The 15,578-nt window shown below is 48.1% G+C and overlaps 1 protein-coding gene across 1 annotated transcript in view; it reads right to left on the bottom strand.

The window, feature by feature from the left end:
* Positions 1–15,578, bottom strand: part of SLC7A5 (solute carrier family 7 member 5) — a 48,689-nt gene that overhangs the window by 10,228 nt on the left and 22,883 nt on the right. The window contains exons 3-4 of the mRNA XM_079988846.1: positions 3,735–3,840; positions 2,812–2,856 (exon numbers count right to left, since the gene is read on the bottom strand). Coding sequence (XP_079844972.1) covers positions 2,812–2,856; positions 3,735–3,840 — 151 coding nt within the window. The remainder of the gene's footprint in view (positions 1–2,811; positions 2,857–3,734; positions 3,841–15,578) is intronic.

Consider the following 15,578-nt stretch of genomic DNA (forward strand, 5'->3'; position numbering starts at 1 on the left):
ATCGCCTCCCCTCTCCCCCGGGATCAGAGCAGCTCGCTACAAAAAGCTATTTTCTATTGAAAACAGCCTCCTGCTTATCTTAAGACCCTTAGGAGAGCCCGGCTGGATCAAACCAAAGGCCAATCTAGCTCCACATCCTGTTTCCCACAGCGGTGAATCAGATGCCTGAGGGAAGCCCACTCGCTCTCCCACCCCCAGCCACACCAGAGTAACTGCCCAGTTCAAAATATTCCATTGCTTCCTATGTTGCTCCTCGCAAAACGGCGGCTACTTTGGAAGAGCCTGCAAGTCAGGCCATATGCTGCCTTGAGGCAAACAGTCCACACATCGTTCTTGCTGGCTTAGTTGGTAGGCTGACTGGGGCAGAGATTCACAGTTGCCTCCGTGCCATCTTGTGGAATTAAACCCCACAAAGCCAGCTGGCTGTGGATTAGGAACATGTCCTAGTTTGGGTAGAAAACACTTTTTAAACTCCAAGTGCATGGCCAGGCTGGGCTATAGCAGGCAAGGGAGGAAATAAGGCAAACAAATCAAAGGAGATAGACTAGCCTATCCCCAAGATCTGGTGGCCTCCAGATATTTTGGACCTCAGCTCTCATTGGCCCCAGTCAGCCCTGACATCACACAGCTGCACTGGCTAGAGCTGATGGGAGTTGTAGTCCAAAACATCTGGAAAGCACCAGGCTGGGTTAGGCTGAGCTGCCCTACCTGCCTTAGTCCAATCATTAAAAGAACCAAGAAAGTTTTAAAAAATGAAGACCTCCTCGATGCTACATGTAACCAACCAGCAGACCATAAAGCCAGGAGAGGCCAGTGGACATGCTGTGTTTGACAATCTAATTGCAGCCACAACAAACATACTTTAGAAGTTATAAAGCATCCAGGTCAGATGAACTGAGTCTGTACGAACCTTTGTAGTTTTGCCAAGCATCGCGGGGAGTTGGGAGAGGGGGCTCAGCCTCCGGGAAAGAACAATAACACAGACCCCACCCCACCCGCTGCAGGCGGTTTCTGCCTTCTTAGGGCTGTGCGTGAATCAGAACAGGCATATCCGATTCCAACACACTTTGCTGCAAAATCCTGCTTTGCACATGTGAATTAGAAGATTTTGTGGAAAACAAGGCTCTTGGTGGCTTCTAGTCAGGATGGCAATGCTGTCCCTCACTGCTGGAGGCTGCATGCCTATGAATACTGGGGGATGTGAGTGGGGAGAGATGCTGCTCTTGCACTCAGGTCCTGCTTGTGGGCTTCCTATTGGGGCACCAGGTTCAATGCTGCAGGCAACAGGATGCTTAGCCAGGTTCAGCAAAGCTTTTCTTAACACTCCACCAGATTTCTGGTTGAAACAATAGACACGAAGACTGCTATCTGAATTCTCCCTGAACTGCCCGAATTATAAGGCTTCCATATTTGGTGTCTGGTGAAACAGGGCCACTCCTCCCATGGTATATAACATGGTACGTAATGACTTGTGGGGAAAAGGGAGTCCATAACGAAATTGCTAACCGACAGCGCTCTTCAACAGCTACATGACTGAGAAGCAAAATTCATCTCCGACCCCAGAAGAGTTTTGCCAGCCAGGCTTCTCTGCATGCCACAAAGCTGTCAAGAGGCACAGGAGCACTGCCCGAAAAGAAAGTTGGTGACTCTTATTATGCAAAAAACAAGTTCTGGAGAAACGCTGAAAATCTATAAGTCAATCACACCTCCTGCAGCAGATGAAGCCTTATTTTAGGATTCTGAAACCAGGGTCTGCTACAAATCCGCCCTTAGCTTTAAGTTATTTTGAATGTCTGCAAAATTTGGGGTCCCCCTCCCAAGCTGCCTGATCTTCCTATTGCTTGTGTCGCTGCTGCTCTGGCTTCATAAGGACGGGCATCTGGAGAACAGAGATCAATAAATAGTGATCTATGAGAGCTGGGTGAGGACACTAGAAAACCATTTCCAGGTTTAAATCGTATTTTAATGGGCTTTCCAATTAAGGAATTAGTTTTAATTGCCTTGTGCTGCACTTTTTCTTGAAACTTGGGGATTTGTGTAAAAGGCACACAAACACACACCCAGCACAGGGTGTCCAAAGCTTAGGACAGCCATAGCAAGTACGGGTTTATTTGTACACTTGCTGTAAACCGCTCTGGTGTTGTTTTTTATGAACAAGAGTACATAAATATTTTTTAATAATATATGAATCTGTTGACAGGAGGAGCTTTGCCTAGAAACAGTGCTGGAGGAAGCTTTACCTGTTGAGTTTTCAACCTGCCATTCAGCTGTTGGAAGCCTATTTCCTAGGAAACCAAGAGGCAATCCAACCAACTGACGGCAGTAAAAGCGTTGAAGTGGTGGCAAGTATCTGTACAGCAATATCTGATCACCAGGGAGGCTGTTTCACGGGCCAACGCAGCGCACAAAAGTGCAAGGAAGCTGTGCTGCAACAACCACCCACAAACGCCATATTGAACCCGATACCAACGCCCCCCTCCCAGCAGCCATTTTGTTGTTCTGTGTGCAAGGCACCTGGTGGGGCAGTTTGTGGCGGGCGAGTTAGGGGACTTTCGGTGAACAAGGATGAGAGGCGAATGCTCAGCTCCTTCCTTCATCAATGAGTTGCCCAGAGGCAAAAGAAGAGCAAAAGAAACAGAACAGAACTAATAGCTCAGTTGCTAGAGCATGAGACTCTTCATCTCAGGGTCGTGGGGTTCGAGCCCCACGTTGGGCCAGAAGAGTCCCGCATTGGAGGGGGTTGGAGTAGGTGACCCCCACGGTCCCTTCCAACTCTACAATTCTATGATTCTATGAAAAGAAACCTCTTACCTGTAAGGGTTGATCATCTCTTCCGTGACAAAATTCAAGTAATTCCTGCAAAGGACAAAGATTTCAAAAGTAATTCAGCTTGCTGAGTGGGAAAAGAGGCATCCTGCCCTTGGTTATAGGGTTGCATCCAACTCAATCAAATTGGAGTAGACCCACTGAAATTAATAAGCCCAAGTTAGCCATGTTCATTGACTTCAGTGGGAGAGTAAGTCTAGGTTTGATAAGAGGTGTAAAGGTTGCAGCTTAGGAAAGATTTCTCTCTCACACACGCTGGTCTCACTTGCGTGGCACAGGGAGCCACAGGTAATTGTTCTATCACGAATGCAAATGGCTCCTCTCCTGACAGGAACAAACCATGGACATAACAGTGGCACCTGAATTAGCAATCCTGGAGCATTACTCTCCATTCAAACCACAACTGAGGAACCAAGCACAGAACATAGTCTTCTGATTGTGATTTGTTTGGAGCAAAACTGCAGTCCCCTATTCAAATGAGGGGCTGAGCCATGGATTGTGATCTGCTGCTCCTGCTAGAAGAGGAGTTATGAGGGAGCTGTCCACAGTAACCCATTACCTGTGACTTACCATGTCAGGCAAGCCTTCCATGCGTGTGCCAAAAATCCACAACCTCCCCGTTCATTAAGATGTGGATGGGAGGCCCTGGTTTGAGTGCCAACCCCTGCAGAAGGGATACTGAGAGCAACGGAAGGCAGGGCCTTTTCAGTAAGTCTGTGTTCCCAGGGAATTCTGGGAATCGTAGCTCTGCAAGGGGAATGGGGTCTCCTAGCAACTCTCAGCCCCCATAGCAAACTACACTTCCCAGGATCCTTTGGGGGGGGAAGCTGTTGCTGTTAAAGTGGTATAAGAGTGCTTTAAATGTCAAGTGCGGATGTGCGCCTAGGATGCTTGAACACAGAACTCACCAGCCTCCATATGCGAAGAGACCGCTATACAAGGCCAGGACGATGTTCCCAACCTCCAATTTCGTGCCATCAAAGGAGTGGTCAGGGCTCAGGATTCCAGGACCATCTTCACAGGGTAAAAACGCAGGGGGAGGGGGGGACAAAAACCACAAGGTGTTCAAATACAGTGTCTCCATTTCAGCGAGCCCTTTTTATGGCTGAAGCTCTAAGAATACATTTCTTCTAAATGGGTGAGCAGCTTTATGCTGGACGCAATAGAAAAAAAGGAAAGGGCCTTATACAGAATCACCTAGCTCAGTTTTATCTCTACACTGGCTGCAGGCAGAGGTTTCGGGTAGGAGTTTATCCTAGCCTTACCTGCAGATACCAGGGACTGAACCAAGGATCTTCTGCTTGACTGTTGCCTTAGTGCTTTTGCTTGCCTGGACAGAGGGGATGCTTGTATGTGGAAACCAGCCTACTGTAGAAAGGTGAAGTTCACCATTGTTGCCCCACCCACTTTATCTCTGGCCCTGCCCACCACCGGCACGTGGCCCTCAGAAGGTGGCCAAAGAAGGGAATGTGGCTCTCAGGCTGAAAAATGATTCCCCAGCCCTGGTCCACATCCAAGGAAGAAGGGGGTCCAAACAACAAGAGATTAGCTAGCCAGACGGTTTTGACCTAAAGCAGCCCTTCCGTTTCCTCTTTATGTTCCATACCAAGGAAACAATTCTCTCCCCAATACAAAAAGGAACAGAGTTAGGCTACCGGTTCATCCAGCACAGTACTGCCCACACTGACTGGCAGCAGCTCTCTGGTGTTTTCAGACTGGCAACATTCCCAGTCCTACCTGGAGATGCCTATGACTGAACCAAGGACATTCTGCGTGCAAAGCAGACGCTCTGCCCCTGAGCTCTGCCCTTCAATGCTGGGATTTGCCGGAAAGGGAACCTGAGGCCTTTGGCATGCAAACTGGATCATGTCCGCAAGGCACCCCGAGCAACTGAACCCAAGTGCCCAAGCGTCCCATGCCACCCAGAATGCCTGCTACAATCTTAACCAAGCAGCAACTCTGTCATTTCTCATCTTAAGCTCTGAGGAAGCAATTGCAAAGACGGCTTCTGGCAGAGTGACAGAGGCTACAGTTCAGCCCCAGAGGCCAGCCCCACAAGGATTTTCAAGGCAAGAGGAGCACAAAGTTTCAACCAAAGTGCTGCAGTCACACACCCCCACACCCCCCACCTTGGTGAGGACATAAAGGATTCATCCAGTTCCCAAGGCGCCCAAGAAAACCCTCAAGTGCTCACGTCCCTGTCAACTGTGGGAAGGGTCCAAATATTTGGAGTTCCTGTTATTCATCTGTTCTTGAATGGAAACAGCCCAGGAAAAAATATATATAAGGGGAGAGGAGGGGAGGGGGTGGTCTTCAATTGTTGAAGACACTTCCAGCACGTTTGCTGCGTTTATTTTAGTTCTGAAGACGTCTCGGTGGACGTTTCTTTTCATGCCTTTTGATCTGGAGGCCAAGCCCAGGCTCCTCCAGAACAGGGAGGCTGAGAACATAGGAGTTCCCGTTTCCTGGCTCCCTTCTGAAGACGGAGCCCCCAGGTGCGCCTGGAGGGGTAGAAAAGGGATCTGGGAAGGTCACTGTTGGCCACCTGACCTCCCTGCTGCCTCACATGTGATTTGTCTTAGGGCGCTAAGAGCCCAGAGAGCCCAGTCACATGGGCGCTGCGGCTGCATTTGGGGTTTAACTCTTCGCCCTTTCTCAAACTCCACATTCCAGCGACTCACAATGAGGTGAGGGGGAAAGGAGGGGAAGACAAATTTGCAACAAAAGCAGCTTTCTTCCATGAACTACGCAGAACAGTTCACTAGGCTTTTTACTTGCTGGGCGGCCTGCTGCCAGCATCACTAGCTAGAACAAGGCGGCAGAGGAGAGGAGGAGAGAGCCCAACGGAAGGGCAAGGCAAGTGCGTTTCCAAAGAAGGCTTTGTTGAGGGAGATCTCTGGGATCCTGCCCTCTGAAGGCTTTCCACCACCGGCCCTGCTAACTGCAGGGTTCTCAGGCTTGCTCATCCCCACGTGGCAACATGGGTGCGGGGGAAAGACATGCCACCAATGACTCAACCGTGCACCGTGAGTTCAATCCTGTTACATTTAGTCTGGATACGGCTTGATGAATTTTGCACATAAGAAGCAAAGAGCCTGCTGGACCAGGGCAATGGCCCGTCTAGGCCTGCATCCTGCTCTCACAATGGCCAACCATGTGGGGAACCAGCAAGCAGGATTCAAGCACAAGAGCCCTCTCCCCTCTTGCAGTTTCCAGTAACTGTTATTCAGAAGCATCGCTGCCTCCGGCGTGGAGGCAGGGCAGAGCCACCATGGCAAGTAGCCACCAATAGTCCTCTCCTCCACGAATAGGTCTGATGTTCTTTTAAAGCCATCCAAGTTGGTGCCCAGCACTGCCTCTTGTGGGAGTGAGTTACACAGGTTGACTACATGCTGCGTGCAGAAGTACTTTCTTTATCTGTCCTGAAAAGATCCCAGGAACAGCTTCCAATCTCCCCAAGTAGTAGGGCTAGGTTAAAAAAGCTTCTTCCTGAAGATCAACCTGATGCTCTCAAGGTTATAAGCTATGTAGCTGTTTTGGCCCATGGGCACGACACAGGTCTTCTAACTGCAGACAAACTACTGGAGGAGGATGGCAAGAGACAGGTGGTGCTTACATTGCTATAGAATATGATGCCACCAGGTTGGTGCCACCCCCTCCTAAGCACCTGCTGCAGTTCAAAATGGCCTTCTCCATTTACAGGCATCCTTGCTAGTCTTCCCTTCTTCCCCAGCACACCCTCCAGCCCCCTCTTCTTAATTCAACCAGTTAACCATAAATGCCCTCGCAACACAGCAACAGCTGCTGGGACAAGCCAAGGTTCCCCCACCACGGCGCCAAGCTCAGATGCCTCTCCAACCACACTCGGCTCTAAAATTAACCAAATTAAAATTAACGAGCTTCAACAACAGCCTTCCGTCCGCAGTTCTTAAAAGGGCAGAACTGCTGGAAATGGTGGCCTGTCCTTTTTAATTACCACCCAAGGGCTCTTTTGTGGGAGGATGAGGGGAGAAAGAAAGAAAATTTGAGTTGTTTCATGCCTGGAATGCCTAATTTTCATGCCATGGATGCATAGTCCTAACAGGGCTGGATAGCTGGCATAAAGGGGCTATTAACTGCAATTATTTAAGATGAGTATAGGTAGGCCTAAAATGGGGGAAGGAACAGTTGATATAATTGACAAGATAAAAGGCAATGAAGGCAATACCTCAAAGGCCCCCACAATGGTCCGAAGGCACCTTAAGTCTTCTGATCTCCAACACTAAGTGGGTTTGAGATGGAGCCAAGAGTCCCAGGGGTGCTGGTCTTGGGTCCTGGCAGAATGCTAATTATATATGTAGACAAAATGCCCAAAGCTACCCCAACTTTAGAACTTAGTGTTGTCTACACTGACTGGCAGTGGCTTCTCCAAAGTTTCTGACAGGAGACAGTCCTGATCCTGCCAGTGAGTGAACCCGGGATCTTCTGCATGTTCTGTCACTGAGCTACACCCCTTCCTCTTGCGACTTGTGGAGAACTGAAATGACCTCACAGTCCCAGAGCCCACTCCTTGTTTTAATTTCAGCAGCCCACTTTGGATGAAAAGCATCCTTTGCTTGCCGCTCTTGTTAAACAAGGAGTCAAAAGCAAGGAATCAACTACTTGTGACCAAGTGACGATGCCTGGGTACCAGGATGGTGCCTGACATTTCCGCCATCTGGAGGTGCATGCCTGGGATCATTGGATCTGGACTGTTTTCACACACTAATACCACCACATCTTGTAGAATTCCATTGGTTATATTTTATCTGCACAATCAGAATGAATTTCCAGAACCAAAATGCTTTTTCTGTGCAGCCTGAGCAGGAGCAGTCACCATCAAGAAAGAGAGGTTGGAATAGGCCAAGATATGTGTGGACTGTCCTGGGATCAAATGACTTTTATTCTTTAAGTTCTCAAAGCTCTTAACCTAGGTTGTCAGCTGAAGTAGCCAGATGTCACAGTCAGTCCATCATTTAAAAAATAAGACTTTAAGATGTCTTGCCCCCAAATGGCAACTAGACATTCCGTTTTAGTGACTGTAACTTTGGTTTAAGGAGCCATTTGGCGTCTAGCTTATATATCTGAGTTTCTAGCACTGGTCAAAAACTCTTAGTCACGTCTAGTTCACGTCTACCGATAGTCTGAGCTCTACTTTCTGCCCAGCCCCTGCTCTGCATGGAGTGGTAGCGGCTCCCCAGATTTTGAGATCCTGACTGGGGGCTGGAATTCCAAGACCGTCTGAGTGTGAAGCATGTGCTATGAGCTGCAGAGCTTCAAAGAGGGTACCCAACATCTACTTTGCCCTAAAAAAGTAGGGGGAGATTCAGGACCCCAATCCAAGAGTGCCCAAACCGCTAATGTGAATTCAGGGCAAAACAAAAATGAACTTTCCTTCTCTCTCCTTGTTACAAAAGGAAGACTTAATTCTTCTCCGCTGCAGTTTAGGAGTGCAAAGTTTGTTAGCAAACACTCATGAAGTGCTATTATTAAAATGTACTGAGACGAGCACACACACAAATGGGGCCTTGGCTGCCAGATTTCCTCCTCCCCTGCTGGGCTAAAAGCACATTATTAACTCAAGTTGAAGAGCCCCTGGTGTTCGCACAAGGCCAGCGCCTGGGAACGAACGCCAGGCATCCTGTACCATCCTGCTCCTCACTTTGTCTGGAAGGCTTCTTACAAACAAGGTGGGGCTCATCCTGCCTCAGCCCAACCTCATCAGCCGCCACCACATCAAACCCCCAAAGCGAGATTCTTCCTCATCTGATAGCTTTTGCCCCAACAAGAGGCCCAAATCAGGGCATTCCCATCTCGAGCAGACCCCATTGCATCATTCTGCCTGCTTGCAAAACACAACAGCCTTCGCCCGTCTGCTGCCCTCCAGTTTCTGGGGATGCCAACTTCACAACGTGCCCCAGCCGGCATGGCTGTGTAATGCAGGGGCTGATGGGAGCCTGGCCATGCTGGCTGAGGCCAATAGACAATGCTGTGGAAAGCAACTCCTGGGAAAATAAGAAGAGCCTGCTGGATCAGGCCAATGGCCTGTGTAGTCCAGCACCCTGTTCTCACAGTGGCCAACCAGATGCCTGCAGGAAACTCACAACAGCACTCTCCCCAGTTGTGTTTTCCAGCAACTGGTCTTCAGAAGCATTACTGCTTCTACCTCTGGAGGCAGAGCATAGCCATCAAAGTAGTTGCCATTGATAGCTCCTCCATGAAGTTGTCCTCTTTAAAGTTGTCCATCACTGTCTTCTGTAGCAGCAAATTCCATAGTTTCACTATGACTGCATGAAGAAATACTTTTTTCTATCTGTCCTGAAACTTCCAACATTCATATCCACGAGTTCTAGTATTATGAGGCAGGGAGAAAAATCTGTTCTCCGCCCACTTTCTCCATGCCATGCATCATTTTATAAACGTCCATCGTATCACCTCTTTCTTGCCTTTTCTCTAAACCAAAAGTCCCAAAGGCTGCAGCCTTTCTCATGGCACGTCCTCTTCCTGGCTCTCAAGACAGAACGCCCTGCAGTAGTCTGACTTGCTTCTCCCTAAGCCTATTTCCTCTGGCTTTTGAGCCGCTCAGAAGATTTGGATCAGAGGCCACAAAAGGATGAAGAAGTAAGAAGCCAGCCAACTGGGCTTCCAGGCCAACGGAACACAAGCTAATTAAGGGTCTTTGCTTGGCTCACAACACAGCCAGGAACAAAACACCTTCATCTGCAGTACAGATTTGCCCAAGGGAAGCTTGCTGGCTGTTCTTGGTTTCAGCAAGAGCCCACGAGAGATGGAGCAACTCAGAGCGCAGAGAATAGCAACTTTGCTGCAGACATGGAGAGGGGCAGCGCCAGGGAGGGATTAAGACCTTTAGAGGTCCTAAGCACTGAGAAGATTATGCTGCCGCCACATAGACAGTTAAAATAAAAACAATACTGAACCGCAAAGTGTTATTTCTGAAATGGCACAAAACTTACATGCATGCCAAAATGTTTACATGCATATATGTCCTGTGCAATTCATGGTCGGATCTGATTTCCTCGCATTATTTCAGTCTATGCTTGTAGGACGCCCCCTTGGTTTAGGTGGGGATAAATAATAAAAAGAGAGATTCAGAGGGTAGCAGCACAAGAATGGGCCTTTTCTGTGGTGGCTCCCCCTTTGTGGAATGTTCTCCCTGAGGAGGCTCACCTGGTGACTTCATTACATATCTTTAGGTGCCAAGTGAAAACAGTCCTCTTCACTCAGGACTTTGGCTGTTAAACAATCAACTGCCTTTTAAACAGGAGAGGGGGATATTGTTTTGATTGTTGTTATGTTATGTATTTTTGTGTTTTAAAACTGTAAACTGCCCTGTGATCCTCAGATGAAGGGCGGTATAAGAAGAAGAAGAAGAAGAAGAAGAAGAAGAAGAAGAAGAAGAAGTAAGAAAGTCTAACAATGTTATTATTTTTCCCATGATAACTACCTCAATGTTGTTTTTTGAAATGTCCAATTGTTTCCAACAAAAATTCTCATTTTTGTTTTGTGCTCCTGCTTTACTGGTGCCTTAAGGATATTCCTAGTCTGCCTACTGAGTAATCCAGCACAGGGCAGTGCCAGTTTGAAAGGGGGGGGGGACAAGTATGTGCACATGTCAGGGGTTCAGGAGCAGAGGCACAGGGAAGAGAGGAGATGGAGAGCGAAGGGGAAGAATCCGAGGGGAGCGTAGCAGAAGAGGACAGTGGACCGAGGGATTCCATGAGCCTCTCCAGCGAATCGGAAGATTCACAGAAGGGGGTGCCAGTGGCCAGGAGCAAGGGGGCAGCAGGGACTCCCAGAGCAGTAGTTGGAAATCAGGACCAGCTTCCCCACCAGAGCAGAGTGGGGGGGAAGAGTCCCAAGGATCGGGGCCAGTGCATTCCCCACCAGGGAGAGAAGATAAGGCAGGGCTGACCACGCCTCCATCGGAGAGTCAGACAACGGAGGGGAGGTCAGATCCGGCCAGTATCCCGGAAGAGGGAAGCAGTGACAGAAGTAGTGTAACAGTCAGGAGGAAGGTCACTGGGTTGGCGCGAGAGGCAAGTTCAAATGTACAGGAGCGCGGTACAGCAGAGAATGAGGATTGGGAACCGGGTCCTAAAGCCCGCCGGAGGGAGGGGGAGGAGCTGAGCGACTCAGCGTCGGAAGAGTCCAGAAAGGGCAATGCCCCAGCGGGCAGGAGGACCCAGAGGAGGAGAGAGCAGCGGAAAAGGTGGAGCAGGGCTAGGATCTTAAACTGGTGTCACAGGGGAGGAGACTCAGACGGTACTTCGCCGGTCTAGGGTTAAGACGTAGAGCTGCGCGCTGCGGCTTTGAAATGGAAACTGAACCTCAATAAAGACTTTTGTACATAACGACAGCCTGGCGTTGGTCCTCTGTGAGCTGGGACCTAGGGGCAGCTCTGACAGTAGAAAAGGAAATCATGCTAGATGTGATGTGATGCAAACTCTGCTTAATTCTCCCCCAAATATAATTTCAGCTGCCATACTGAGCTTCTGGAAGAAATTCCAAAGTTGCAAGTCTGGCTTTGTGCTTCTATTAAGACAGGTGTGTTTTCATTGCAAAAGACTTTACATGGCAGCAAGGCAAAAGTACTAGAGGAGAAGGTGTCCTGGTGGGTGCCCCAAGGGTTAAGCAGAGAGGCCAGGAGGGACTGCATTTGGCACCCAGTTCCTCACCCCTGGTCTAAGGCCACAAGCTGCCTACACAGCCCTCAACAATGCCAGAGAAGCTTAACAGGGAAACTTAACCAAGCCTTGCACTGTAGGGTCAGGAGCATAACTGCACAGGTAAGTGTGCATGTGTCATATGGCCTGCCTACTTTTTAATCACAGGTTTCAAGCATCCTATCCAAGGTGAAAGAGGGCCCTGCGGGGCCAGGCGTGCCCAGCTGGCAAAGGCGGGTGCCCACGGTGCCTGAAGCCAGGCGGGCACGGCAGAGAGCGCGACGCAACATGTTGCCAGCTCAACTTTGCAAATCAGGAGTGATTTAGGGTTTGGGCATTGCCAAGTCCACTTTGCCTTTTGCTCTGGGGCTTTTCAACACAAGCTGAATCTTGGATTTTAGCATCACCTAAAGAAGTGAGCTTGAGCTTCCAAAAAGCTTTCAATGGAAGTTCCTCCCCAAAGCCTCCCGAGTTTGCTTAGCAGTCATGGAATAAGAGGAAAAGGACCTCTTCTGGATCAGAAACTGGAAGCAGAGAAGGAACAAATGGGACACTCCCCACAATACGGAGGGATGAAAAGAAGTCCCTCCATTCTATGGGAAGGGCTGCAGCTCAGTGCTAGAGAATCTACCCTCCCAGGTTTAATCCTCGGCATCTCCCGATAAGACTGTGATTGTTCCCTGTCCGAAATCTGGGGAGCTGCTGCCTGTCATTGTAGACAATGCTGGTCTAGATGGACCAATGGTCTGACTCTGTATATGGCAGCTTCCTATGTTCCAGGCTCCTCCCTAAAGACTTGTGCTAGAACTTTAATTATCTGGGATATCCCAAGTGGAACAGAACCCTGTGCAGCTTGCATCTGGTGATGGATTTAAACAGCACTGACTACGAGCTCACTTGCCAAGGAACACACAGAAGTGGACTGTAAGGTTCCTGACTGGTCACCTGATAATACTAATAAGATCACAGGGCAAAATATGGATGCGCAACAGGCTCAAAGGCTTCAATTCTTCTGGCAACCCAGTCTACAAGCCCCATGTCATTCCTGAAATTTCTGCTTTTGAAGATCACCACTGCTTTTCCTTGGGAAAGACCCAGAAGCAGGGCTCCAGTGCTTTCTAGTTTGCCCTTGCCATGTGTTTTGTTGCAGCATCATGTACTGTCATAAATGGAGGTACACACTTTAGGAAAAGTGACAGGTGTAGATGTTCTGCACTCTGGTGCCTGTGCTCAAGTGCCATCCATCCAGGAGGAGAAAAGAAGGCTGTTCTCATCTCTTTCAGGTCTGCTTCTAATAAGAAAATCCAAGACAATCCCCTCTTTCCCAGCGTTGGTGCCAAGCCAAGGAATTAGTCGGATAAGCCTCGCTGGAAAAGGTGGGGAAGGGGCGCTGTCCACCAGTACAGGGAATCTGAGTACAATAAAGACGCCAGCCTCCCCTGGGAGAAGCATCACCAGCCAAACGAATTAGACAAAGCGTTCTTTCTTCTGGAGGTAAATATTTCTCTCACAAGAGTGAACAAGGTAATGAGGTTCCTCAGATGGTCAAGAGCGGCCCAAATGCACAACCTTCAGCTAGAAATTATATATATGATCTGCCTTGGAACCCTTTGCAACACTGCAAGAGATCCTTCTTATGGAGTGTAAAGGGCACATTTTATTCCTAGTCCAATTTCACACACCCCAAAATTTATAAACCACTTAAATCCTCAAATTGTAGTTATTATTACTATCATCGGCTTTTTTCTCTCCACCTCTCTTTACTGATTTCCTGTGTGTGTCTTTTGTATTTGATTATACTAATATAATTTCTAATAGATGGAGTAAAGTAATTAAGTATGTAATCACACCTGATGAAATGTGTTGTTTTTCTCCTCGTTTACTTTCAACTTTTCATTATTTAGGCAACCATCTCAAAAAAAGCAATGCTGAGATCATGCTAAGCTGTCTGAACCACATGACAATTACAAAAGTGTTTATCCGGGCTTGAAAAGAAAACTATCAAAGAGGTCAGCATAAAATAGTGTAACACAGCTATCCAAAATACTGATAAAATCAAACTTTAAAAAACAAGGGCATGTAATGAAATTGTTACCGGGGGCTCCCAACTCCCAGCACCTCCAGCCAGTGATCAAGGGTGAAAGGAGTTGGGAGGGCGACATGTGGAAGGCTGCAACTTCCCCATCTATGTGACAGATGTGTAAAACACCTTTTTTAAAAATAAGACATTCAGCCAAAGTCACACACCTAAGCTTCCCATGAAGAGCAACCAAAGCTAAGCGCACTTGCAGTGTCCTTAAATGACCCTGCATCTGTTCAGCAGAAGCTCAGGAGAAGAGCCCCAGAAGGCGGGAGAAAAATGGCTTTACTGCAAAGCTGGGTCTGACTGCTGACCTGAAAAATTATTTAGTTCAAAGACATGCAAAAGCAGCCAGAACTTAATTTTTTTTTATTTAAACAATTTAAATACCTACAGTTGTCTCTAAGCAGTGCCCAAAAAATTCAATATAGAAAAGATAAAAAATGCCAGTGCTGAATAAAACGTTTTCGGTAGATGCCAGAAGTTCAACAGGGAGCTGTCCTGTCTGAACTCAACTGGAAGAGAGATCTGCAAAATCAGGCCCATGATACTGAGCACACAGCTTCTGGTGGATATGAGCCATACGTCTGAGCCACGGAGGACCACTAACAGACCTCAACAATCACGCAGGGATGTAAGGGCTTGGGCTGCCCTTGAAACATCCTGGACTCAAGCTGTTAAGGGGCCTGTAGCTGAATACAAGAACAATGAAACTGGCCCAGCAGCATGCAGGCAGCCAGTGCAAGCTTTTGAGCACCAGAGTTATGTGCTGGCAACAGTGCATTCCCATCAACTGTCTTGCCAAAGCATTTCCCACCAGCTGGAACCTCTGGACCAGGCCCAAGGTTAGCCCTGCATATAGCACATTGAAGTTACCAGTGCATGAATTGCTGTGGCCAGACCATCCCTGCCCAAGCCAACTTAGTAGAAGAAGAGGTGGGTTTTTATGCATCTTTGCCATTACAAATTTTGATGCTAATGCTTCCTTTAGCGGTTACTCACTGGGCCACTGAAAACACAAAAGGTGCACATTTTACTGGAAAGATCTCTGTTCTCAAAGGGAGGTGGGAATAGGTTATTGTTCCCAGCCCCCCAGCCCAATTATCTAGAACAGCACAAGGCCTTTGGGTACCCCTCCCTTCGTAAGTGGTGACCAGAGAAAAGAGTCCTGCTATGGAATGCTCCCCACAGAGCTAAGTGCTGACTTCAGCATCATTTTGTCAGCAGATCAAAACTATTCCATTCACTGGGGTCGGGGCTAGGGAACCTGCAGCCCTCCCATTGTTTTTGGACTCCAGCTCCCATCAGCATGCAGAAGGGAGGGTGGAAGTTGTAGCCCAGGATCATGTGGCTCTTCTGGTTGGGGCTGATGAGAATTGTATGTCAAAGCATTTGGAGAGCACCAGGGTTGGCAAAGGCCGCTTTGCAAGCAGGAAAAATGGTGCAATGCGGATCCAGAGAAGATGGGAGTGCCCTGATATAGGGCTTCTGTTGAGACACAGTGAGAGAAAAGCCATGAGGTGAGGAAGAATCTCATTTTGGGGGTTTGATGTGGTGGCTGAGAAAGCTGGGCTGGGGCAGGACAAACATCTGGAGGGAAGAAGGCTGGCAAAAGTCGGATTAGGATCTGCCTGCATACTTAGTTTTTCTGTTCTCGCTACTTGGTTATTAATGTATAGCTCCTCTTTGATGTTATATTATTGTATTTGATGGTTTCAAGGTTGTTTTAATGGCTATTTTGTGCATATAAGACCTGTGAACCACCTCAACAAAAGTTTTTAATATAAAATGCATTAAATGCCCATTAAAAACAAAAAAATCAAAACTGTGAATCGCTTCTGGGAACTGTGAAGTGCAGCACATTAAGGGGTGAGATTGTAAACCCAACAACCAGACCAAATGGCTCTTAACCAGACAACACAGTTTTCCCATTATTATCTATGCACAGCATGTGCAGGTTACCTTTTTTG

This window comes from Podarcis cretensis (genome assembly GCF_951804945.1).
Source record: "Podarcis cretensis genome assembly, chromosome: 8".
Taxonomy (NCBI): Eukaryota; Metazoa; Chordata; class Lepidosauria; order Squamata; family Lacertidae; genus Podarcis; species Podarcis cretensis.